Consider the following 26,635-nt stretch of genomic DNA (forward strand, 5'->3'; position numbering starts at 1 on the left):
GCCACATTACACTTCAGTAAGGAGGGGTCTCAGGGATGGGGGTCCTCACTGCCAGAGAGCAGTGAGGTGTTGGATAGATGCTGCCAGGGGTGGAGGCTCGCAGTGAAGCGGGAGCTCAAGGAGGGGCCTGGGGTCGGTGGGGGAATGGGGCCGGGCTTGGGGCAGGCTCAGGGACCCTCCCAAGTGAGTGATGCCAGGACTTCCTTTCCTCTGTTCACAGAAGGGGCTCTGACCTTCAAGGCCTGGGTCAAGGAAGGGCCTTTCCAGCCCACTGAGACTCACGCCCCCCTCATGGCCACCCCACACGTCCCGCCCCTCACCGTGAAGCTTTTGCGAGTGTGCTTAGTTGAGGCGGGGCCGTGGGAACCAGGGGGTCCGGCCAGAGCCAGCTCAGGACACTGGACCAGGAGGGGATTAAGAGCCAGACGTTGTTGTCACGGCCAGGTCTAGAGGCTGGGCCCTGCCTGGCCCAAGTGGACACAGGCTTGGGGCCTGAGAGTGGGGAACTCCATGTGGCTGTAACTGTGGCTTGGTTACTCCCTGCTTGGTTTTTGAACATTTCCCTACGCGCTTGGCCTGTTTAGTAAAAGGGCTTGGAGCTAGGCTACATGGGCTTGAAAGAAGCTTCCTAACGGAGATGACCCTGAGCAAGTTACTCTCTCTGTGCCTCAGTTTCCCCACTTGTTGAGAGGACTGAACAGGATGATGGAGGTAGGGCACTTAGACTGGAGCCTGACTGTGGCCTCTAGTGCCCTCCCCATCGCCCCCTCCCCACAAAGGACTGCACCTCAGTCTCGGCCAAGCCCTTCTGATGTGAAGGGTCAATGAACACAGCTGAGTAAGAGGGACTGGGAAGGAGGCACTGGCTCAGGCGGCAGAAGCAGGAATGGATCTCAGCAAAGGAAGAGAATGAAGAGGTCTCCCCCTTCCCCATTTTGTCCACCAGACTGCTCCCCAGGTAGAGGAAGAAGAAGCACATTTGCATTTTATTTGCAAAGAGCTGCATGAGGAATTATAAGCTTGAGCTACGTATTTTTCTTGCATTATTTTCCCCCAGGCTTCAGGACAACCTTGTAAGGAGTTGATTGTTCTTTTCTCTATCTTCCCGGAGAACACTCAAGGTTCAGAGAAATTAAGTGTCTTGCTCAAGGTCACAGAGCTAATAAGTGGGGGAGCCAACATCCAAATTCAAGTGGGTCTGACTCCAAAACCCAGGCTTCTTAACGGCTCACTACCCTTTACTACTTCTCATGTGATTTGCATATGCAGCTACTTAAGACCCCCTACTCTTACTCCTGCATTTCATCAGAATTACTGAGACCCTACTATGTGGCAAGCACTGTGCTGGGTGCTGGAGACATGGAGAATAATAAGACACAGCCCTGCTCCCAGTTTAGTGGGTAAAGCATATTGGTTCAACCCAGCAGCGTTGAAATGAATCCATAGGATTGACATGAGTCCTGACACCTGGAGGAATCAGGGCAGGCTTCTCAAAAGTGGTGACAGTGGTGCAGAGTTTGGAGGAAGAGATGATCCAGACCCATGGAGTCTCACCAACATTCCTCATGACTTTGCTGTAAGCAACAGAAATAGTTTTAACTGGTTGAAGAAAAATCAAGAAAAAGGAGAATGCATTGGCTCCAGAGATCCAGAGGTAGGACTTCAAGCATGGCTGGATCCAGCAGCCTAAGTGATGTAATCAGTTATCTCTCCTTTTTTTAAAAAATAAATTTATTTATTTTTGGCTGCATTGGGTCTTCATTGCTGCACACAGGCTTTCTCTAGTTGCGGCGAGCGGAGGCTACTCTTTGTGGCGGTGTGTGGACTTCTCATTGCAGTGGCTTCTCTCGTTGCAGAGCACAGGCTCTAGGCGCGCGGGCTTCAGTAGTTGTGGCTCGCGGGCTCAGTAGTTGTGGCTCGCGGGCTCTACAGCGCAGGCTCAGTTGTTGTGGCGCACAGGCTTAGTTGCTCCGCAGCATGTGGGATCTTCCCGAACCAGGGCTCGAATCCGTGTCCCCTGCATTGGCAGGCGGATTCTTAACCACTGCGCCACCAGGGAAGCCCATTATAGATTTGGGTCTCCTTCTCTATCATCTTTGCCCTGCTGTCCTCTGTCTTGGTCCAAGTGTTGGCATAAATGGTGCCAAGCTTGCATCCTGTCACGCTGGAAAAATACTGCCTCTTTTTGCATAGCTCCAGCCAGGCATTGAGAGTGGGAGTGAGCTTTCCCAAAGAGGAATTGGGTACTGTTACCAGAACCCGAGAAAGTGATGCTAACTGACGGGGACCATGGTGTCCCTTGGATTCTCCAGCGGAACCAAGTCTTCCTTACCTTCCGCACTTTTGTCCATCTCACTATAATATCCCCAAACCTCTGTCCTCTATATGATGGGAAGAGGAAAGCAACTCACCTGAACACCTACTAAGCACCAGGAATATTTATCCACATTCATGCCAACAAATCCTCACAAAGCCACAGGGAGGTACTGCTATCCCAGGTTCACAAGGGGAAACTGAGGCTCAGAGAGAAGTGACTTGCCCAAGGTGACAGGCTGGCATGTGACAGAGCTGCAGTCGCTCACAGATACTGATGTTACTCATATCTGTGCTTGCCCCCCTCCCCCTGCAGCCTGCCCCTGCTACAGTTTGTGGGAGCCCCCACTTCCCTGCACTGCTGCACCCCTGCCCAGCCCCTAGCACAGTAGGTGCTCAGGAAACAAGTGTTGAACTGACCTGACTTCAAGCAAGCAGAGTGGACGATGGAGGGAGGGGTAGGAGCAGAACCAGGACAGGGAGGTCCAGGGGGGTTTCTGAGGCTGTTTGCCAAGCAGTAGACCCCCGACCCCAACCCGGGTGTATCATTTCATGCAGCTTCACACGTGGGCACCCCTAGGCTAGGGCTGACAGCTCTGCTCTGACCTGGCCCAGGCGGAGCCTGTCCAGGGGAAAGGCAATTGGACCAATGGATGCTTCCCCAACTTGGGGTCACCGGCTCCCTGGGGGCTGCAGCTCAGGGAGCCTCAGAGGAAAATCACAGAGCGGAGGACACCTCCGTGCCACTCTCCCCAGGCCTGTCACTTTTCTTGGATCTAGCTGCAGAGCAAAGGGACCCTGTGAGCAGAGAGCTCTAGAAACCAGGTGAGAGTGATGTGGGAACAGCCAGCGCCACCACTGGTGAGGCACCAACTCTGGACCAGGCCCTGGTGCGCCCTTTCCCTGCCTCTGTCCCCAGCAGCTCTGCAAAGGGGAGCATTCGTGTCTTCATTTGAGGTCAATCAGTCCAGCTGCCCCATGTTACAGGTGAGGAAACAGAGCCTCCGAGAGGGAAGGAACTTGTCCAAGGTCACAGCCAGCACCAGAGCGCTAGGAGTTAAGCCTAAGTCTGACCTCAAAGCCCATGTTTTCCCTACTGCCTTCCTCTCCCTGGAATGCCCTCCCCTATTGCTTTCGTGGCTGGTTCCTCCTCATCTCCTCCCGGAGAGGCCTGCCCTAGCCCCACCCACACCCCTTATTCTGTCTCAGCCCCTTGCTCAGTCCTTTATAGCACACATCACCGCTGGTAATTATATTCATTTTTGTTGGGAGTTCCCTGGCGGTCCAGTGGTTAGGACTCAGCGCTTTCACTGCCAGGGCCTGGGGTTCAATCCCTGGTCGGGGAACTAAGATCCCGCAAGGCAGCCGAGGACACAGTAGGTGCCCGACTGCTCTGTGGGCAGTAGGTGCCGTGTTCCCCAGCACACTGGACAGCAGCAAATGTCCCCACTGCCCTGGATCTTGCCCCTCTCTCCCACCCCTTCCCTGCCACCCAGGGTCTCAGCTGCCACGACCCTAATAGACGATTGAGCCCCCTTGCTCAGGGGCTTGGCAGAAAGCTGCTCGAGCCTGGCAGGACAGGAGGAGGGGAGCAGGGCCTCTGAGCTGGCAGACAAAGGGCGTGTGTTCTCATCCAGTGCACTTCCTGGGTTTCCATTGCAGGAAGCCGGGCACCTGCTAAGGTGACACCGACACCAGGGCTGGTGCGGGAGTCCCTTGTCCGGGACGCTCCTCTCCACCCTGGAGCAGCGGCAGAGGTGGGACAAGCGACCAGGGGTGTTGGACAGCCGGTAAGTGGTGGCAGCTGGACCTCACGTACCCCTTGGACCTTCCCCCCTCCCAAGCCAGTCTTAGCCCAGAGCAGGTGTGGGGAGGCCTGGGTCCTAGGCGGAATCGCTGTGACCTTAGACAAGGCTCCAGCTCAACCCTTCGGTGCCTCATTGTCCCACCTGGAGATGCAGTAGGTGGCTCTGGGGTGTATCATGGAGGAGAGGGAGGGCAGCTCCATTTTTATTTGTTTTAAGTAAGCTTCTGGGTCACAGAGCACTTAAAAAGGGGGTTCTATGGCTGAAAGTGTCTGAAAACCCCTGCATCGCACTTCCTCCTTAGGGTCCTTCCTATGGCTGGCGTCCAGTGGTTCCCTCCTTCCTCCTGGGGGAAGGCATAGGGATCTTGCTCTGAGCAGTGCTGCAAAGGGAAGTGACCTTGCCAAGCTGGAGAATGAGCCTGAGCTGGGGCTCAGGCAGCCTTGAGTGTGAGTCTCCCTCTGCCAAAAAGCAAAGGAGTCACCTCTCTTCCCATCTTGAAGGGTGGCAGTTGCACCAGCCCCTGGGACGGCAGGGCAACGTGTGTGCCCGGGGGCACCCGCTGGTCTGGGTTTGAATCCAGCTCTGCCACTTGCCTCTTGTGTGACCTTGAGCCTCTCTGGGCCTCAGTTTCTCGTCTGTGAAGCAGGGATAATCAGCCCTTTCCCATAGGGCTCTCCCGGGGATTAAATGAAAAGGTCTGTAGGCCGAGCATCAGATAGAAAGCCCCTATAAACGGCAACTACTGTTATTACTGTTGTTATTGTAGAGTGGCTGAGAGGATGGAATGAAAAAAGGGATGACAAGGGGGACGGAAGCGGTGACAAAACGTAGGTGAGGGATTTAAGGAGGCGGGATGAGGAGGAGGAGCACGGGACGTGGTGTCCAGGTCCCCCCCCCCCAACCCCCAAGAGCGTGAGCCCCACAGAGCAGCCCCGGAGCCCTCCCCGCCAGCATGACTGCAGCTTTGGGCCCACAGAGAAGAGCCAGACCCTGCCTGGCCTCCCCACAGATGGCGCCGGGTCCCGCGCTCCTCTGGCCTCAGCCACTGTGGCTTTAATCAAAAGAACAATCTGTTTGCCTCTGAATCAGACCCAGATTCCTTTTCCCAGCAATGTTCCCTGGGCCTCCAGGGACTCAGGCGGCCCATCCAGGCTCCATCTCCTGCCCCAGAGCCCAGCCTCGGCTTCTCCCTGCCCATTCCACGTTTGGGGGATGGGGGTGCAGGAGGCGGGAGGGGGTCAGATACAGGGCCCAGGGTGGCAAACCGGGTGACCTGATTGCCAGCTGGGCCCTGTCTACCAGGCCTCCTGGAGGAGCCTGTCCCCCCCAAGACTCTAGGACCCGCCTGCAGAGGGCTTAAGGGCCCAGACAGGTCATTACCCCCATTTTAGAGGCGAAGAAACTGAGGCTCAGGAAGGTGGAGTGACTGCCTAGGGTCACATGATTCAATCCAGATCCACCTGACTCTTAAGACCTTGGGAGATCCCAGGCCAAACTGGTGGAGCCACCAACCCCGGTGACCTAGGGGAGGGGGAGGGGAAGGACCACTGTGGGTTCACAAAGGACGAGGAGGGTGGGCACCGGAGGAGGCCTCCCACCCTCCAGGCCTGGGTCGAGGGGAAGGGAGGAGTGGTCGAGGGAACAAAGGGAGCGGGGAGGGGGCGGCGCGGGGCGCGGCCGGGCAGGTGGGGGGGCAGGTAGGGGCCGCTTCCGCCCGGCGGGAATCCCGGGCCCCCTCCCCCAAGCTTCACCTTTTATGGTAACGAGGCCGGGGCGGCGGGGCGGAGGGAGCCGAGGGGGCGGAGAGGGCGGAGGGGCGGGAGGCGCCGCGCCGCTCCTGGTTCTGCTCGATCGGGTGACCGACCGGAGCCGCCGGGGGCGCGGGCGGCCCAGGTAAGCGGGGCGGGGGTGGGGTGGGGGTCCTGTCCTTCCGTCCCCGCCCCGGCGACAGACAGGTGACAGCACGGGCAGCCCTCGGCCGGCGCCCACCCTGCTCCCCAGCCGGGACCCCAGCCCCGTCGCTCCCGGTGGGGCCCCGCGGGACGAGGGGCCGCGGGCGCTGTCCTTCTGTCTCAGTCCCTCGGTCTCTGTCCTCCGAGTGAAGGGAGGGCAGTTCTGGGGGGAGGGCTGGGGTCCCTGCCCGGGAGCGGCACGCGGAGAGCAGGGATGGGCAGGGCGGAAGCTCCCGCACAAAGAGGACAGCGTCCCGCACATGGATCGAATTAAAGTCCCCGGCAGCGCCCCACAGTGACCCGGCCGGCCGCCCCGCTGGGCTGCTTGCTGGAGGGCGCTGGGTTTCCGGAGCTCCGGGGAGCTCCGGGCCCCTTTACCCAGCCAGGGTCAGGCGAGGGGAAGGAGTGGCCGCAGGGCTGCCCCTCTCTGGGCCTCAGATCCTCTCGGGGGCTGGGAAGGGGTGGGACTGGGCGATCCCCAAGGTGTGTGCCTGGGGCATCCTGGCCTGGGTCCTCCTTCAGCCCGGATGTGAGGACCCCAGGAAGAGGGTGGGCAGTGCCCAGATTCCTGCTCTTCATAATGATGGAAGCTAAGTCCTGGTCCTTGCAGGCCCCCCAGGGGCTCCTCCTCCCCCTCTGGGGCTGAATAACCAGTTAGCTTTTTCTTGGCATCTACCAAGTATCAAGATTTTGAGTACCCCCTCTCCTTTTATCCTCTCAGCCACCCTTCCAGAAAGACCTCATTATTCTCACTTTATGAAAAAACTGAGGCCCAGAGAGGTTCAGTGACCTGCTCAGGGTCGCCCAGCAGGGGCCCAGGGTGAACTCAGCCCTTTGTGCCTCTGCTTCCCTGGGGTGGGAGAAAGGAAGAGGGACCTCCTGTGCCAGGCTGCAAGGTCCCCTGCAGGGGGTGTGGGGCTCAGTCTCACTCCCACCTCCAGCAAAGTTTAACTCCCAACCAAGCCTAGTCTACAGCTTAAAGGTAGTTCCAGAGGGTTCTGGAGGGGGTTAGAAGGAGTATGACAGGGGACAGTATGGCGGCGGGGGTGAGGTGGGGTACACTCCCCACCCCTGGAGGCCCTCCGGCTCAGCCAGCCTGGGCCCTGCCCTGGGCCGCAGCCGAAAGCCGGGCTGGGTGGGTGACTGGATCTCAGCCTCCTTCCTTCCTCTTGACAGGAAATGACTTTCCTTCCCTTTGTTTCCACTTTCTCCGCTTACCCAGCTGGATCTCAGATTCGCCCTCGGGGAGGAAGGGTGGCCGCCGAGGGTCCCCTGGGCTGGGCTGGCTGGGAGGCTGCCCCACAGGGAGCTCTCTCACCTACACCCCACACTAGGGTGACCTGGGGTGCAGTGGGACCAGGGGGAAGCCGGGGCTCCCTTTCCTTCCCCGGGGCTGACTGACGGGGCTTTGAAAATCCCTAGCCCGGCCCCTTCCCCTGGGGCCTGAAGTCCCTGCCGGAACCGCAGGGGAGGGATGGGGGTGGGGGAGTGTTGCCCAGCTGTGAACATCTGGTCTCAGTGCTGGGACGTTCGCCTTGGACGTTTTCTGAGAAACCAGCAGATCTGATTTCCCGGCGGGGGTGGGCTGGGGTGGAGTGGGGTTCAGGGCAGGAGGGGAGGGAGGCAGAGGAGGCATCCTCAACTGTCTCTGGGGATGAGCCCAGGATATGCTGACCATCAGATAACTGGTCTGGATTGGGCCACCCTGGGGTAAGAACAGGCCTGGGAATTTTGCCCCACCCCTCCCCCCCACCCCTGAGCCATCCAGGGAAGAAAAAGTGTGTCCTCTCAGGCTCAAGGATACCCCCTGGACTTCCAGGTTGCATGGTGCTCTGTTAGAATTCCAAGTCTGCAACCTCTTGCTTGGGGCCTCACCTGGCCTCATCGATAAAGTGGGGGCATAACGCAGGCTGTGTTGAGAATTAGGTGACTTTTGAGGCTGGGAAAGCACTCTCCATAGTGCCTGGCACAGGGCGAGCACTTTATCAGTGAGCACCCTTGTTTCTTGCATTTAAAGGTTAAATGCACTCTGAAAATTGTTTGCAAAAATAGATTCTTAAACTTGTAACAGAGTATGAAATTGAAGTCGAGGACAACCAACAGAAGCAGATGTACTTCCAAACATCACTTACAAAACAAGAAACAAAAGAGAAGTACTTTAAAGCTTTATTCATATATTGGTTTCTTATTCAGGTTTCTTATCAGAACGAGCTGCAGGTTTTAACCAAACATAAACCAATTTAAAAGGAATTTAGGAGCATATGTTGTTGTTTTTGTTATTATTATTCTCCATCAGTCTCCAAGAGAGCCCACGGTGGCCAGTGGAGGGAAGACTTTGAGTGGCCACTTGGGCTCCAAGTCCACATTAGGGTCCCTTGGGGCCTCACCCCCGACCCACCCAGCCCCACCTCCTCAGGTTCACTCTTTGGGTCCCTATTTACTCTCCTCCCCATGAATCTATGCACCGGGCTCTGGGGCCATGTCGGCATGGCCCATATGGAGAGTAAGATAGAAAAAGGGCACAGTCCTGAGCTGAGTGTGGTCGACTCACCCAGCCCATGACCCCACCTCATCCCTAGCCCCGGAGCCTACTCTCTGCAGGAACCACCTGAGAGAAGGAAAATGGGCTCTTCCCGGTGGGGATGCCGCCCCGCTCCCAGATCCATGCTTTGATGTCTACTGTGAGCCGGACTTGGGTCACACAAACATCACAGACACAACTGAAGGTAGATGAGGTCACTTGTCAGTTGAGGGGGCGGGCAGACATGGTGATGGTGAGTCAGCTGTCATTGCCCTGTGGAATAGACAACCGCCCTGGAGTTGGGAATCAGGGGAGGCTTCATGGAGGAGGTGATGTTTGAGCTAGGCTTCTAAGGAAAAACTGAAATTCACCCTGCAGCAGGGAGGAGAGGAAAAACAGGTGGTGGAAACATGCCAGGGCAAGTAAGGGAGAAAGATGGTCCAGGAACCGTGCGTGGTCCAGGGTGGTCAAAAATAGGTTGAGGCCAAGGAAATTTAGACTTTATCTTGAAGGTAGTAGGGAGCCATGGAAGGCTTTTGACTAGAGGAGAAACAGATTTATGCTCCAGAAAGATCACTCCAGAGACAGGGTAGGAGGCAGGTTTGGAGATCATTGAGGCACCCTCACCCCTGTGCCTGAACCAGGGCTGTGATTCTGGAGATGAGACTGAGTGAGACGTTCTGGCCATAGAATCAAGACTTGATTGGATGTGGACTCTGATGGCGGAGAAAAGGATGCTGGTTTGTGAGCTGGGCCGGGAGAGGGCAGAAGAGCCAAGTGGCCAAGAGCATGGGCTCTGTGTTCAGATCCCAGGTCTGCTGCTGCATGACCCTGAACAAATGACTTCCACCTCTTCACCTGGGTTTCCTCATCTGTAAGATGGGCACGGTAATTGTGCGGTAATAGTGCCTCTCCGCCGCAGAAGTGGGAGGCTCTGTGAGTTAATGAACAGAAAGTGCTTAGGGCCCTGCTAGCACAGAATAGGTCTTGGTAAATGGTAGCTCTGATTGTTCTTCTGTCCCCTTTCCCTCCTGGAATCCAGCCCTGATGTTCTGACGAGAGTCACACTGTTTCCCGCCCACCGTGGAGCTGGCCTGAACGTTGGGGACGTCAGCTTTCCCAGGAAAATCCAGATCCCAGATGAGGGAGTTAACTTGGGGTGCGGCCCTGGGCTGGGACGGGCAGTCAGCTGCCCTGGGAGTGGGGAGCTGGAGGAGCGGCCCCTCCCTCACGCTCTTTAGAGGAAGGAAATTAATCATTTGTGAGGTGAGCAGGGCAGGTCTGCCCTCTGCTCCTCCAGGTGTGTAGGTCCGGGGGAGGGGTATTCAGGACTGCTGGGTCCCACCCTGTGGCCAAGTCACGTGGTGGGCACCTGCCCTTCCCTGTGGGACATCCGCAGCTCCTTCCGTGGCTGGGTGGGGCGCTGGCACTGTGGAGTGGCTGCTCCTGTCTTGTTGGGAGGGGAGAGGCTCCCTGCCCTGGGGGTGTCTGCGTGCCCAGGTGGAGCACCTCTGCCCCCGCCCCTGCCATGCCCCGAACCCTGCCCAAGCCTGCGCCTCACTCTGTCCCCAGCCCCACCAGAAGCTGAAGCAATGGCCTCAAAGCCTGAGAAGAGGGTCGCCTCGTCTGTCTTTATCACCTTGGCACCTCCACGTCGAGATGAGGCTGTGGCTGAGGAGGTGAGGCGGGCAGCTTGTGAGGCCCGGCCTGGCTGCCCCCGGGCATCTCCTGCCCCCACGAAGGCACCCGGGGCTGGCTCTGCGGGGAGGCTCCGTTCCTGGACACCCCCCAGCAGGGCTGCAGCTCCAGTGCCAGCTGTTCCACCTCAGCTCTCCAGTGGAGGTAAGAGGGTGAGGGCGGTGGGTGGGAGACCGGGTGAGAGGCATCACCAAGGCGGGGAGGAAATGGCAGGCTCTGAGGTCACTCGTTGAGCACCTACTGTGTCCCAGGCAGCCTCTGGAACCCACCTGCCTGGGTTCGAATCCTGGCTCCCCCACTTCTTGACTGTATGACATTGGCAGGCCACTTAACCTCTCTGTTCCTCAGCTTCCTAATCTGTAAAATAGAGATAATGATAGTACCCACCTCAAAGGGTCCTTGTGAGGATTAGATGATTTAATACATATGTAAAGTGTTGAGCCCAGTGCCTGCCGTGTAGAAAGTGCTAAATACCCACTGTTATTATTCTGGGCCAGGCACTGGGAATGTGAAAAGAGAGAAGGTTTTCAGCCTGCATGAAAATTACCTCCTAGTGGGGGAAACAGAGATAATAAAAACATAAAATATAACATCAGGAAGACACAAACACTCTACTAGAATAGAACACAGTGAAGAGCTGGGGAGGTGCAACTTTTTATGGGGTGGTCAGGATGGCTTCTCAAAGAAGGTAACATCTCAGCGCAGTTAAGACCTAAATGACAGAGTGGAGCTAGAAGGGAAATGGGAACAGTAAGTGCAAAGGCCCTGAGGCAGGAATGAATTTGGCAAGTTGAAGGACCTGAAAGATAGTTTTGTTTTCTCTTGCGCTCTGCCATTCACTTGCTGTGTGGTCTTAGGCAAGCTGTTTCCTCACTCTGGGCCTCGGTTTCTTCCTCTGGAAGATGGAAATTTGGTCATGTATGTGATGTGAAATCTCAACTGTTGGGTAGAAGCAAGGAAGGATGACAACCTAGGGGCCCGAGGTGGCTCCTCGTCTGATAGGGCACCAGCTCAAACAAGGAGGCACTGAGACGCTTAGTGCGAGAGGCCAGCCCAGGATGGCAGGTGAACCCCCTGGAGTCCTCAGGTGTCTAGTCAGGTGTCCTTCATCCTGGCAGAGATCCCCTCCATCCCTCTCTTGAATTCCTGCCCTAGCTGGGACCTGCCCACCCTTCACAGCTGAATGTCTAGAACCTCAGGCAGGTCCTGGGAGAGGCCTCAGCTCTCCTGCTGTCTCTTCATGACCTGGTTCCTGACTCAGTCAGCTCACGTAGAGCAGATTGTCACACTTTATCGGCATCAGCATCCCCTGGGGGCTTGTCCTAACACAGCCGGCTGGGCCCTACCCTGGGCCTTCCTGATTCAGCAGGTCTGCGGTGGGGCTCAAGAATTTGCATTCCTTACATGTTTCCAGCTAATGCTGATGCTCTGGTCTAGGGACCACACTTTGAGAACGACTGTTCCAGTCCAAAGGCGTTAATAGGTGAGACTTGGGGAGGAGAAGAGTAGTTCTCAAAGTGTGGCTTTGGAACCCGAAGCGTCAGCATCACCCAGGAAATGTAAATTCTAGTGTATATTCAAAACGCAATTTCAAAAAGGTAAATTCCCAGAGCTTACCCCAAACCTGCTGAAGCAGAAGCGCTGGGGTGGGCCCAGCCATCTGCGTTTGGACAAGCCCCCAGGCGATTCTGGGGCAGACTCACAGGTCTAGAACAAGCTTCGCATCTGTATAGCCCTTGGGCAGAGGGGTTCTTATCTTTGTCAAATGGGTGGGAAACCTGAACCCAGAGAGGTGCCCCAGCGAACGTGCAGGGCATGGGACCAGAGCCCAGGTCTTTAGGCGGCAGGGCCTTGAACATTCTCTGTCTGCTCTCCCTGGGTGTCTAGGGCGGTCTGACCTCGCTGGAGCCTGGCCTGCCTTGTGCCCCCATGACAGGAGGTGGGCAGAGTACCTCCATGCCCTCTATCCCGGGGCGCTATTAATAGCGCTCCCCTTGAGTGTGGCAGTGGGCACAGCCCTGCACTGCGGCTTCTCTCCCGAGTTGCCCAGTTGCCTCTCCCCAGGGAGCTGGACAGCCCCTTGTCTGGGCAGCCTGCAGAGGTGGGGTTACACTATAGTAAGTGTTCCTGGATGGAGGCGATCCTCCACCCCTCCTCCTCCCTCCCTGCCGGGAGTACCCGCTGGCTGGCAGATAGGGTGGAGGCCACCTCCCCACCCGCCATCGCCCCACGCCATGCCACTCCTGTCCTCTGTGTGTGTGTGTGTGTGTGTGTGTGTGTGTGTGTGTGTTTGCTGTTGGGTTGTTGCTGTTTAATGAAACTTTTAAACATACACAGGAGTAGGGGAAACAGTACAAGGAACCCTGTATACCCCACATCCAGTTTCAACAGTTACCAAGATTTGGCTACCTTTGTTTCATCTGTTCCTTTTTTTCTTTTCCTTCGTGAAGTGTTTAAAAGGAAATGCCAGTAATCAAGTCACTTCAGCCCCACATTCTTCAGGGTGCATCTCTAAATATGGCCTTTTTCTTACATAACCCCAAGGCCAAACAATGCATAACAAAATCAACAGGAATGCCTTATGATTATCTAATAGTCTATCCATAATTAATTTTCCCTGAATTGTCATTAAAATGCCTTTTAACTGTTGGATTGTAGAGGAAAGGATGGTTTACATTGTGTCTTGTATTTCTTTTGAGCTGTATCATTCAGTGGAATATTTAGCTTTTCCTTGTCTACAAAATGAGGAGAATTAAATGAGATGATTAATCCTTTGAATCAGAATCCAGATAAGGTCCATAGCAGTGCTGGCCAATAAAAACATCATGCAAGTCACAAATGCAAGCCTCCTGTGTAATTAAATATCTTCTAGTATCCACACTGAAAAAAATGAAAAGAAATATATGATATTACTTTTAATGATATATATTATGCAACCCAATATATAAAATAATATATAAAATTATCTTTTCAGCACATAATCATTATCAAAATTATTAATGAGCTATTTCACATTGTTTTTTAGTACTAAGTTTTCCGGCACATCTCAATAGCCACATGTGGCTGGTGGCTTCTGTACTGGACAGCACAGATGTATACATTCTATATGGTCATTTTTCTTAGGTCTCTTAATTCTAGGGACATCTCCTCTCTTGGTCTCTCCCAGGCCATTAACTTCTTGAAGAAACAGGGTCCATTTCTGTAGAATGTCCCATACCCTGATTTGTCCCTTTGCCTCCCTGTGGTCTCATCCAACTTGCCCCTCTGTTTTCCAAATTTATTATAAATGGAGTTAACTCTAGAAACCTGATTAGTTTGACAAGTTGGTTTTTTTTTATGTTTTGGGTTTTTTTTTTAATAAGGACATTTCATCAATGGTGCCCATCCCTTCCTATACATAACACGAGTCAGAAGACCCCTGATGTCTGCTGAGGTTAATCAGTGGGTTCAGGTGATGATAGCTAGACCTTTCCTTTGGAAAGTTCGCCACCAACTGTCCGCTTGATACTTTCAACACCTGATAGTCATTACCTGACTCTATTATTTAACTAGGTGGTGGTTCCCACCCTTGAGTGACATCAGCATCACCTGGAGGGCTTTTTAGACACCCCGGGCGCCAGCCCAAAGTTTCTGATTGTGCAGCTGCATGGCAGGCCGAGAAGTTGTGTTTCTAGCGAAGTCCCAGGTGGTGCCACGCTGCGGGTCCAGGAGCCACACCTTGGGAACCACAGTCTCGGGTTAGTTTTGCTTACATCTGCACAAGGCCCGTCCAGCGGGGATTTCAGGCGCTCTAGCACCCGGATAGGGGAGGCTTGCTAGGAAGGGCTTTGGCGGCTACTGTTTTCCGAGCCTGTGCCACGTGCCAGCCACTGCGCCAAGCCCTCACCTGCATCATTTCACTTAATCCTCATTAACAGCCCTAAGCCATTGAGACCCATGTTCCAACTGAGTAAACTGAGGCTCAGAGAGATTGTTTCTTGCCGAAGGACACACAGCAAGTCAGTGGCAGAGTCAGAGACGGAACCCAGGTCCCGGTGACCCTGGACCTGAGCCTTTAGCCACCCTGCTGCACGGCCTTCTGGGCAAGTGTCCCCTCCTCTGTGCACCTGCAGAGACTCTGGCCAACCCACCCTCCCCTTCTGGTTGCAGGATGTTCGCTTCCTCCCCCTGCCCTGGATGGCGAGGACGCACTCCCCGACCTGGACCTCCTCCCACCTCCGCCGCCGCCCCCTCCAGTGTACCTGCCTCCCGACGAGGAGCCCCCTGCCCCGATGGGGGCGTCACTCATTTCAGACTTAGAGCAGCTGCCCCCACCCCCGCCGCAGGTACCGCCATCCCTTGGTCCCTGACGGAGCCCCGTGGGTTGGGGAGGGAGGGTCGGGGCCTTTCGGGGTTCTAGGCCTGGAGGTTGTTTGGTCCCTTCTCCTACTTCAGGGCAGTCCCTCTTCAAAACTCTTTCAGGCTGGTAAAAATTAGGCGTGGTTTTCAAGGTCCCTGGAGAAGGGGTGCCACACCCTTCCCCCCGCTAAGTGCCTCCTTCATCTCTGAGGACGGCATTCCCCTGTGTCTAACCTAAATCCCTTATGCTGCATAGAAAACCCATATTTAATTCTCTGCCCTTAACAGAGGCGTTGTAGAAATGGGAGAGGTTCCAGGCCAAGGGAAACCCTGATTCCAGGAGATTCCTTAGAAGCAGAGGGAGGTAGCTTTGAAGGAAGCTACTTCCCTGGGTGAAGGAACCCAGGGCAAGGAGCTGGGAGATCTGGCCTCAGTTTCTGCCTCTCTACAAAGGGGCTAATTGCGCCTGGTGCCACCAGATGAGGAGCAGAGCTGAGAGGGCCGTGTGCGGTCCCCACTGGGTGACTCTTCTCCCCTTCTATCCCCGCAGCCCCTCGTGGAGGGGCCTCCACTGCAGCCTCGGCCCAGTCATCTCAGACCCACAGAAGAGGAGCTGCCGCCTCCCCCAGAGGAGCCTGTGGGCTTCCCCGAGAAAGAGGCCTCCACAGGTATGGGCACAGGGGTGGCAGGACTGTGTGTGACCCCCAGGGGCCCTTGTGCGGCCAGCATGAGCTTCCAGGGGGAACCAGGAGGGAGGGGCCACCGTGTCTGTCCCAGCTCACAGTATAGTGATGGGCCTTATAGTTGTGCATCAATTTTATTTTTATTGCATTAACCTTTTTTCCTTTATAACTAAAATCCATTTAAATATTGATCAGCAAAATTTGCCATGATAGCAAAAATGCCCTAAATTGTTTCACTATGTAATTTTTTGAATACATAACACCCTTACATAGTACAAAAGAAAAAGCACAAAAGGGCACACTGTGAAAAGTCTTTCCTCTGCCCCATCCCTGTATCACCTAGTTTCCTTCCAGATAGACAACCTGTTAATACCTTGTGCATATCCTTTCAGAGATATCTTACGCGTATGCAAGCAGATACAAATATATCCTTCCCCCATTTCCCCACAAATAGTAGCAAGCTCTGTGCGGTTTTGCACTTTGCTTTCATTCCTTTGTAGTCTTAGAGCTCACTCCACATCAGAACATAAAGAGGCTCCTTGTTCTTTTTCACAGCTGTGTAGTATTCCTTAGCAGGGCCCAGCCACATGCATTTAACTAGTTGCCTGTGGACAGGTGCTCAGGTGGTAATGCTGAGTGAACCACCTTGCACCTGATCATTTTGCTTGTGTGCAAGTTTGTGAGATAAATTCCTAGAAGAGGAAGCACTGTGATATTTTTGCCAAGTTGTCTTTCTTGGTCATCCAGATCTACATTCCCACCAACAGTGTCGGAGTGCCCGTCTGCCCACAGACTCTCCAGCACCGTGTGTTACTTATTTAATAAATAGCTATTAAGTGCCTACCATGTACCAAGGCCTTCTCTAGTCCAGGGTTGTAAAATAATTCTCCTCTGGTTTCTTCCAGCGTTCTTATGGTTTCCCTTTTCACATTTAGATCTTTGATACGTTTGGAATTATCTGGGTGTAAGGTGTCACGACAGAGTTCCTTCGTTTGCCTTTTCTGCAGATGGCAACCCAGTTGTCCTAACGCTATGTGTCTTTTTTTTTTCTTCTTCTTTCTAGTTGTGGCGTGCAGGCTCCAGGGCACACGGGCTCTGTAATTGTGGCACGCGGGTTCCAGAGTGCGTGGGCTCTGTCGTTTGTGGCACGCAGGCTCTCTTGTTGAGGCGCGCGAGCTCAGTAGTTGTGGCTGTGGGCTTAGTTCCCCCGCGGCATGTGGGATCTTAGTTCCCTGACCAGGGATTGAACCCGCGTCCCCTGCATTGGAAGGCGGATTCTTTACCACTGACCACCAGGGAAGTCCCACACTATGTGTCTTGATTTCTTGATTTTAGCTTTTTAAAGACCCTTTGCCTTTTTTTTTTTTTTTTTGGCCACGCTGCTTGTGGGATCCTAGTTCCCCAACCAGGGAACCAGGGATTGAACTCAGGCCCTTGGCAGTGAAAGCATGGTGTCCTAACCACTGGCCTGCAAGGGAATTCCCCACCTTCCTTCTTTTTCTTTTTTTTTTTAAAGTAAGGTTTTATTTATTTATTAATTTTTATTAACGAGTTCACAGCTCGTTGCTGTGAGCGGGCTTCTCATTGCGGTGGCTTCTCTTGTTGCGGAGCTCGGGCTCTAGGTGCATGGGCTTCAGTAGTTGTGGCACACAGGCTCAGTAGTTGTGGCTTGCGGGCTCTAGAGCGCAGGCTCAGTAGTTGTGGCGCACGGGCTTAGTTGCTCCGCGGCATGTGGGATCTTCCTGGACCAGGGCTTGAATCCCTGTCCCCTGCATTGGCAGGCGGAGTCTTAACCACTGTGCCACCAGGGAAGTCCCCCACCTTCCTTCTTTTTTTTTTTTAAATTAATTAATTAATTTATTTTTGGCTGCGTTGGGTCTTTGTTGCTGAGCGTGGGCTTTCTCTAGTTGCGGCGAGCGGGGGCTACGTTTTATTGTGGTGCGCAGGCTTCTCACTGCGGTGGCTTCTGTTGTTGCGGAGCATGGGCTCTAGGTGCTCGGGCTTCAGTAGTTGTGGCTCGTGGGCTCTAGAGCGCAGGCTCAGTAGTTGTGGCACACAGGCTTAGCTGCTCCGCCGCATGTGGGATCTTCCCGGACCAGGGCTCGAACCCGTGTCCCCTGCACTGGCAGGCAGATTCTTAACCACTACGCCGCCAGGGAAGTCCCCCCACCTTCCTTTTAATGTCCCTCATGACCCTGCCCGTGAGCTGAGGCTGCATTTACAACGCCCGGGGGTTTGAGACAGAGACCTGGCACTCCCGGCCGGTTCTGGGTGGCGACTGGGTACAGTTCTCCCAGGCTGGGCGGGTCATGGCCTGTATCTCCTCTACCCCAGACGTCTGTGCCTTCTGCCACAAGACCGTGTCCCCTCGAGAGCTGGCTGTGGAGGCCATGAAGAGGCAATACCATGCCCAGTGCTTCACGTGCCGTATCTGCCGCCGCCAGCTGGCCGGGCAGAGCTTCTACCAGAAGGATGGGCGGCCCCTCTGTGAACCCTGCTACCAGGTAAGCCCCAGGGCAGTTCCCCAAGTGCCTGGCACTGAGCTGGGCACCTGGAAGACGTGGTATCATCTCTTTCTCCACAACAATCTGGGGAGGTAGGCACTAGTGACCCATTTTACAGATGAGGAAATTGAGGCTCAGGGAGGGGAAGGAACTCAGCCAAGGTGTGTTCATTTCCCGTGACTGCCGTAACGAATGACCACAAACTTGCTGCCTTCAAACAGTACACGTTTATCCTCTTATGGTTCTGGAGGTCCGAATCCAAAATCAGTTTCACTGAGTCAAAATCAAAGTGTTTTGCTCCCTCCAGAGGCTCTAGGGGAGAATCCATTTCCTTGCCTTTTGCAGCTTCTAAAGCCATATTTCTTGGTTCCTTGGTCCATCTTCCAACTCAGCAGTGTGGCATCTTGCATCAGTACCTCTTTTCCTTCTGTGTCAAATCTCCCTCTGCCTCCCTCTTGTAAAGATACTTGCGATGACATTTGGGGCCCACCTGGATAACCCGGGATAATCTCCCCATCCCAAGATCCTTAACTCAGTCACATCTGCAAAGTCTCTTTTGCCATGCAAGATAGTCGCAGACTCCAGGGCTTAGGATCCAGATATCTTTGGGGGCATCATTCAGCCTTTTACACTGTCACCCCAGGGCTCTCTGGTTCTGAACCCTGCCCGTGATTTTTTTTTTTTTTTTTCTGTCCATGCCACGCGGCTTGCCATATCTTAGTTCCCCAACCAGGGACTGAATCTGGGCCCTCGGCAGTGAAAGCACCACGTCCAAACCACTGGACCACCAGGGAATTCCCATCCTGCCCGTGGTCTTGCTGCTCCCTCACCTAGAGCCACAAGGTTCCAGTACATGGTGTGACGGGGCATCTCTGGATACCAAAGACAGTCTGAGAGAACTAGTTTGGATGCCAAGGTGTTAGAATTGCTAACTCTCCAGTGGCATGTGGTGGCGTTTTTCCAGGTTGTGTACAGAACTCCCACGTATGCATCACCTGGGGGTGCAGTGGATCTCACCTTGTCCTTATAGATTGGTAGCACCTGGCAATCTGCATTTTTAACAAGTCTCTCAGGTGATTCTGATACACATTGAAGTCTGAAAACTACTGATTTGAGGTGTTAGAATATTTGGAATCGGGACTATTTAGAAAGCTCAAAATGATCTGATCCCAGGCAGTAAGGTGCTGTGGAAGGAGAAGGGAGCCAGCCCATCCCACCCTGACCCTCTGACCCCATCAACATGACAGTGGGGGGTGTCCTTACGCTCTTCCCCAGCTTGGAGCCAGGCAGGGGTGAGGCACTGAGGCGAAGAGGGGTGAGGGTGGGCTTACAGCTGGGAGCAGCCAGGAGGGGCTTCAGCAGTGTGCTGGTGAGACAAGGGCTGCCCCCAGGACGGTGGAGGGGGGAAGCAGGGGGAACTGCTGCCCCCACCAAACGTATCTGTCCAGAGGAAATCAGGTTAAGATGAACAGGAAGGGGAAGAGACATGCAGGGGAAAAGGTGGATGGGTTAGCAAGAGGCCCTCTGTTCTGCCTCAGTGATACCTACCCCCTTCTTTCTCCTTCTCTCTCTTTCTCTCCCTCTCTCTCTCTGTCTCTCTCTCTCTCTCATCCCTCCTCATTCCAGAAAGGATTTGAGGCAGCTTATAAGAACGCACATATACCTGTAGTCAATAATAATGTTGTAGGACTTCCCTGGTAGTCCACTGGTTAAAACTCCATGCTTCCACTGCAGGGGGCATGGGTTCAATCCCTAGTCGGGGAAGTTCCACATGCTGCACGGTGCAGCCAAAAAATAATAATAATGTTGTACACTTAAAACTTCGTTGTTAAGAGGATAGATCTCATATTAGGTATTCTTACCACAGTAACATAAAAAAAGATTTTTAGAGGATACATATAATACCATGAGATATAAAATAAATAGATAAAACAGAGGAAAATCAAAGTAGACAGTTAGTACCTCAAAAATATGTGAATGAAAGACCCCTGTACTCATCCTAAAAGTGGAGCATGGAATTGGACTGTGAGCTTCCAAGTGGCCAAATGGAAAAGGGTGATAAGTTTCAAGGTTTATCGTCCATAAAATAAAAAGCACAGCAATTCCTCTGGGAATGCCTTTTACTGGCTCTGAAGTTTTAGAGAAATTTCTCCTATGGGCCCTCATGGACCCTGGCCTCAGGCATTTCCTAGTAACAAAAAAAATGCAGTCATAGCTTCATGGCAGGATTCCTGACTGTACACCAGGGATATAGTGCCAAACTCGATCCCCTCTAAGCAATGTGGAGGTTTGGGGGTAGTAGTTCCAGGCCAATTGCATGAATGTGAGCACCTCTTCCGTATCTCTGCCTTCTGGGCCCCTGTGGGTAGCCAGTCTGATGCCCCTTGTGGCTTGGAGTGGGCGCACCCATGGGATGGCTCTGAGGCAGTGGCCCTCTGTCCCAGGACACCCTGGAGAAGTGTGGCAGGTGTGGCGAGGTGGTCCGGGAGCACATCATCAGGGCCTTGGGCCAGGCCTTCCACCCCACCTGCTTCACGTGTGTGACCTGCGCCCGGTGCATCGGGGATGAGAGCTTTGCCCTGGACAGTCAGAATGAGGTGTACTGCCTGGACGATTTCTACAGGTACAAGAGGGGTCCGTGCACTGCATGGGGCACGGAGGACAGGGTGGGGCTCAGGCGGGATGGAGGAGCCGAGCCTGAGTGCTGGGGGCTGGGTCAGAGCTGGCCTGCAGAATCCAGGACTGCCTGTTCCACATACCCTGTGTTGGACTTAGCACCTGCTTGCAGCTGACACTTTTTGAGCAATTCCCCTTGGGTTTAGGCCATTTAATCTCAAAACTGTCTTACAGGCAGGCACTATTAAAGGTTCTGTTTTAGCAAATGTGGAAACTGAGGCATGCGGTACATAAGTACCTAAAGTCTCCCCGATCGTAAGTATGGAAGCTGCGATTCAAACCCCCACTGACCTGATGTCCAGGCCTTGCTCTCAAACCCCAGACCGCAGCGCCTCGCCTCCGAGCTGGAGCCGTATGGAGTGGTAGCGACACACATCTGCAGGGCCCCGTCCCTGCCCTCGAGTTGCTCGCTGCCCAAGGGGAGAGACAGGTGTGCCTAGTAAAAAAGGAAAGAAGAAGGAAAAGCAGTGACCTATAATACAAGACAAATGAAATGGGTGCCCCTCTGCTTCCTTAAATTCTAATGTTCCCATCACTTAACTTGCCTTGAGCTAATTATACCCTGGGAAGCAGGGTCTGATTACGCAGGTCTCTCCATCCGCTCCTGCCAGGAAGAAATAGGCGTGTGTGGTTGTAGCTCCAGGTGTAGTTAGATAGCAACGGGTCTGAAATAGCTCTGGGAGGTGAACCAGAGCTGGCCTGCGTTCTGACAGCTAATTTCTGTGGTTGTCGGCGTGAACGCCTCCTGAGCATAAGTTTCTTTCCCTCTAGGAAATTCGCCCCTGTGTGCAGCATCTGTGAGAATCCCATCATCCCCCGAGACGGGAAGGATGCCTTCAAAATCGAGTGCATGGGAAGAAACTTCCATGAGAATTGCTACAGGTGTGAGGTGAGTGGAGCAGTGCTGATTTAGTAAGATGCAGTTGATCCTGTTCAGTCACCGCACAAGCCCTGTTGAAAGCCTGCTGTGTGCCAGGCCCTGGGCCGGGACAAGTCCAGGCTGGGGCTCTGCTCTCAGATTGCTCACCATCCAATAGCAGAGACAAATGAAAATGAAAATAATTACAAATATGCTCTATTAATCCGAACTCTTTGAGTTAATGATAGAAACCAAACTCAACCTGCTTTCTGCAAGAAAGGGGATCTTACGGGAAGGCTCTTGATGGTGATATCATTGATGACATCAAATGATATCATAAGGCTCTCTCTCCATCTCTCGGTTCTGCCTTTCTTGTGTGTTTGCTTCATTTTCTCTTCCTGTGGGCTGGCATCCTCTGTGGGGCAGGGGGTACAGTGCGTGGCCATGGTTGGCTCAGGTTGATATCCTTCCAACTTAGAAACCCCATCTAGGGATCCCGTACAGTCCCAAGAAGGCCTCTGATTCACCCAGCATGGGTCACATGCCCATTCTGGACCAATCAGTGGCCAGGAGCTATGATTGATAACCTCTGGGGTCAGGCAGGCAGGACTGTATGAAACAGACTGGGGGATGCTGGGCAGGCCCACACCACAGATGTCCTTTTCAGGTGCTAAGAAAGAGCATGTATAAATCAGCTTTGGGACAAAGAAGGCAGTGATCAAGTCAAGTGATCAAGGCTGGTGCAATCAAAGGCACTCTTTTAGAGGAGGCAGTGCTTAACCTGGGTTTTGCAGGATGAGTAGGAGTTTGCCACGTATTCAGAGAGGGGAAATTAAGTCCAAAAAGAGGTATGGGCCTGTGAAATCCTACTGTGGCACAAACAGCCTGAAGAATTGGAGGAAGTAGAAGTTTCGAGGAGTGTCTGGAGTGTAGAGTGCTGGCTGGTGGTGGTAACAGTGAGGCCAGAGAGAAGGAAAGGACCCCCTCTGCCAAACGAAGGAGTCTGGACTTCAGGCTGCAGGGAGTGGTGAGGCTGAGGTGGGGAGGCTGGTTAGAAGCTGGTGCAGCAAGAAATGCCTGGGGAGTCGCACAGGCCCCACACTCAGAAGGGTCCCGTGCTTGCTTTGAAGCTCTGCTGTCATTTTCTTTTAATTCGTCATTTTTGACTAAGGGATTCTGCATTTTCATTTTGCCCTGAACCCTGCAAATTATATAGTCAGTCCTGCTGGGGAGGCTGTAAGAGTCCTCCCCTACCTCTTCCTGTCGCCTCCATGTCACCGATGTTTCTGTCTTCTCTGGTGATGGTGACAAAGGTGTCACCTAAGTGGGGACTCCAGAGCAAGTCTCTCTTTTTTTCTTTCTTTCTTTCTTTTTTTTAATTGAAGTATAGTTGATTTACAATGCTGTGTTAGTTTCTGGTGTACAGCAAAGTGATTCAGTTATACATATATATATTCTTTTTCATATTCTTTTCCATTATGGCTTATTACAAGATACTGAATATAGTTCCCTGTGCTATACAATAGGACCTTGTTGTTTATCTATCCTATCTGTAATAGTTTGTAACAGAGTAAATCTCTTAATCAGCCAGTGAGTGATTCCAAACATTTATTTACGCACATTTAAACAGATATGTAGGGAGTTCTCTGGTAGTCTAGTAGTTAGGATTTGGCGCTTTCACTGCCATGGCCCGGGTTCAATCCCTGGTCAGGGAACTGAGATCCCACAAGCCTCGTGATGCAGCCAAAATTAAAACAATAATAATAATAATAAAAACAGATATGTAGAACCAAGAAGCATTTTCGCTGAGGGTGACCAGGGAGTTTAGTCGAGAAGTTGACACATTGCTTCCTGATTATGTTGATTTGTTCTAGTTCAAAGTCCGGCTGATAATGCATCTTGAAAGAACAATGGTGAAATTCAGGTGCTGTTATCGCTATAGCCCACGTTAGATCCAGTGGTGATTGGCATTTGCCCGGGCCTGGCTGGTGAGCAAATAAGCCCTCCCTGCTCCTCCTTGCTCAGCTTGGCTGAGGCTACCAGGAAGATTGCCCAGGCTCTACCATGAGTCAGAGTTTGGACTCCACCAGCTGTATTTCAGGCTGTAAGGCTCCAATCACAGCGGCCTAAGCAGATGTGGGTGCTGTTTCTCTAGGAAGGGAAATGGGTTTCAAGATGCCATCCATGCTCCTTTCACCATTCCTCCCTACCTTTTTTTTTTTTTTTTTGGCTGCCCTGCCCTGCATATGGGATCTTATTAGTTCCCTGACCAGGGATCGAACCCGTGTCCTCTGCAGTGGAAGCTCAGAGGCTTAATCACTGGACTGCCAGGGAATTCCCCATTCCTGCCTACTTTGTGGTCCATGTTATTTCTTACTATTGCTGGAAGGGTAACAATACCTTCATACTTGGCTAGTATCTTATTTATTTTATTTATTTATTTATTTATTTATTTATTTATTTATTTATTTATTTATGGCTGCGTTGGGTCTTCGTTGCTGCGTGCGGGCTTTCTCCAGTTGCGGTGAGCGGGGGCTACTCTCCATTGCGGTGCACGGGCTTCTCATTGTGGTGGCTTCTCTTGTTGCGGAGCACAGGCTTTAGGTGTGCGGGCTTCAGTAGTTGTGGCACATGGGCTTAGTTGCTCCTCGGCATGTGGGATCTTCCCGGACCAGGGCTCGAACCCGTGTCCGCTGCATTGGCAGGCAGATTTTTAACCACTGCGCCACCAGAGAAGCCCTCGGCTAGTAGTTTTTAATATATAAAATGCTTTCATGCACATCACCTTATTTAATCCTAATGATGATCTTTCGATATGGGAGTTCCTGTCTCCATTTAAGATGAGGAAACTGAGGGTGAGAAAAGTGGTTCTGCCTCGTGTTCTTCTGGGCTGGGTTTGGCCAGCTTTCTGCCACCTGACAGCTCCTTCGCAAACTGTGCGACTCGGTCATGGTTGATTCTCATTTAGAAGAGGTCACATGTGCCCCTGCGGGACTTTAGGTTTGGCACTTGGTGCTCTCAGAATGCCGAACAAGTGGCTGTTAGGAATAGCCCAGAGTCCCCTTGAGACACTCGAGGTGCAGTTCCAGGGAAGAGACACACAAGGGTGTCCTCCCCAGCTGGCCGAGCTGGGTCAGGATGGCACCCGTGACCCCGAAGTTGTCTCTATGGAGACCAACCCCTCTGTTCTGATCAATGGAGCTTCCAGGGGACGCCAGCCGTGCCCTGAGCCGGGTCTCTGGACATTAATTGTTCCTGTTATTTCCCGCGTGTGCCCAAGTGAGGCCCAGATGAGGTGCGGGCTTGTGGCAGAATGGTGAATTTGGCAAAGTTTGGGCCCCAAGTCCCCATCCTCCTCATTGTAAAATCTTTTGGTGATTTAGAAACTTGGAAATATTAAGGTTTGTGCTAGTGTTGAAGCTGTTCAGGCAGTGGAACAACAAAAAGAATCCTGAACTCTGAGCCTGGAGACCCCGTCCCCTCCCAGCTCTGGAACCAGCTGTGTGACCTGGGGCAGGCCGCACTCCTCCCCGGGCCTCAGGGAGGGTGTTAAGGCCCTGCTAGCCCTTTCCACGGCCCCTCAGGGGGCTTCTCCACCAGAGGGCCTCCTCTTCTCCCTGTGTCCTTGGTTCTCCCCTCAGCTGATCGCGTTAATTTCCGCAGTGGACGCTGGCGAGTCCCACCTGCGCACACTCCACGCCGCAGTGCTCGGGCCTGGGGTCCATCCGCGTGTGCCTTGTTCCCGCAGGACTGCAGGATCCTCCTGTCTGTGGAGCCCACGGACCAAGGCTGCTACCCTCTGAACAACCGTCTCTTCTGCAAGCCGTGCCACGTGAAGCGGAGTGCTGCGGGGTGCTGCTGAGGGCACCCGTGGGCTGGGGGCCGTGGTTGCACACTAGCCCCGCTCGGGGGTCCCTCCCCAACCTGTCTCCCTTCCTGACCTGCTCTTGCACACTTTCCTTCCGAGCCACACAGGGACCAGCCTGCAGGCCTGCCCCTCATGTCCGGGACCCAAGCCTCCTCCCAGCTCAGAGCACCCTTTAGACTCTCAGCTGTTCCTTCTCTCCTCTGGGCACTGGGAGGCTTTTGTACCATGAGTATCATGCCTGGGGGTCCCATCTCCACGACTCTGGCCCCTCTTGAGCACTGGCCTTGACCTCCATTTCCAGGGGTGAGTTGGGTTGAGTCTCTAGATGGCACCCTGTGCCCCTAGCAATGACACGTTAGCTCTGGGGGTACTGAGACCAGCTCTGCCTTGCAGGACTGAACTATTTCAGGAAAACTGCAAAGTCCCTTAAAAAGCACTATTTTTAAAATTTGAAGTTTAAGTGATGAGAAACATTCTTCAGATTTTTTGGAGGGGAGGTGGGAATCTTAAAAGAAAATGCCTTCTGTTGTTCATAAATGTACAAGAGTGTGACCTACTGGTGGCATGGCCATGGACTTCCTACACTGGGGACATGTCATGCTGACATGGGGCCCAGGCATGAACCTGAACAGCAGAGGCAGGAGCGAAGGATGACACGCTGACACCCAAGGAAGTCAGCAACCCCTGCACCCTGGCTTCCGGTGCCTCCTTCTGTGTGCAACAGTGATTCAGCAGACATGGACTGAGTGCCTGTTGTCTGCTGGGGAGCAGAGTACAGGAGCTCTGAGTGTGCCTCCTGCAGCAGCCTTGACTACGGCCGTGCACACCCGTGTGCACACACACACACACATTCCTCCAGGACAGCAACACGGGTGTCCCCCAACACCTACTCGGGCCCTCCAGCCCAGGCTGCCCTGTGACCACTGCCTTCTCAAGGCCACACCTAGAAGATTCTTTTTCTCTTTTAAGGGAAATCATTTTTGTTGCTTTGTAACTTCTAAGACATTTTGTAGAACATGAACACATTAAACAAGATGTGCTTTCCTCCCTGGGGTTGTCTCGATGTACCATGTGCTCCTAGGAGGGTGCCCTGGGCTCCAAGTACCAGGAGAGTTTCTCTGTAGGGCCCCTTAAGGGCTTCAGACCAGAGCACAGCTTCTTGCCCGAAGCTTAGAGCGGCAAGTCGCAAACTCCAGGCCTTCCCATACCTCCACAATTTCTATCATACAAGGACCTCCTATTCTATTATCTCCTTAATATTTTCTTTAACTCAACGTCCTTTTTTTTTTTTTTTTTCACTCACCGATTTAGTCTTAGGTTAACTAAGCAATATATCCATGCAGTCACATGTCGATGTGCTAGTTATACATGAAAATAAATGCATAACTATTCGAAGTTTGTCTGTGTTCCAACTA

The 26,635-nt window shown here is 53.3% G+C and overlaps 1 protein-coding gene across 5 annotated transcripts; it reads left to right on the top strand.

The window, feature by feature from the left end:
- The first annotated feature begins 3,983 nt into the window (after positions 1-3,983).
- On the top strand, positions 3,984-26,516 carry FBLIM1 (filamin binding LIM protein 1). 5 transcript variants are annotated; one of them, XM_059914185.1, is made up of 9 exons: positions 5,970-6,014; positions 9,637-9,753; positions 10,167-10,436; positions 14,442-14,617; positions 15,181-15,298; positions 17,648-17,817; positions 20,262-20,440; positions 21,265-21,382; positions 25,101-26,516. In XM_059914185.1, the coding sequence occupies exons 2-9, from the start codon at positions 9,735-9,737 to the stop codon at positions 25,212-25,214; spliced, it is 1,164 nt and encodes a 387-aa protein (XP_059770168.1). In that variant the 5' UTR covers positions 5,970-6,014; positions 9,637-9,734; the 3' UTR covers positions 25,215-26,516. The 5 variants fall into 5 exon arrangements, with proteins under 5 accessions (XP_059770184.1, XP_059770159.1, XP_059770177.1 ...); XM_059914201.1 differs by lacking the exons at positions 5,970-6,014; positions 9,637-9,753 and adding an exon at positions 3,984-4,103; XM_059914176.1 differs by lacking the exons at positions 5,970-6,014; positions 9,637-9,753 and adding an exon at positions 4,482-4,567.
- Positions 26,517-26,635: the final 119 nt, after the last annotated feature.

Source organism: Balaenoptera ricei, chromosome 1 (assembly GCF_028023285.1).
Source record: "Balaenoptera ricei isolate mBalRic1 chromosome 1, mBalRic1.hap2, whole genome shotgun sequence".
Lineage (NCBI taxonomy): Eukaryota > Metazoa > Chordata > Mammalia > Artiodactyla > Balaenopteridae > Balaenoptera > Balaenoptera ricei.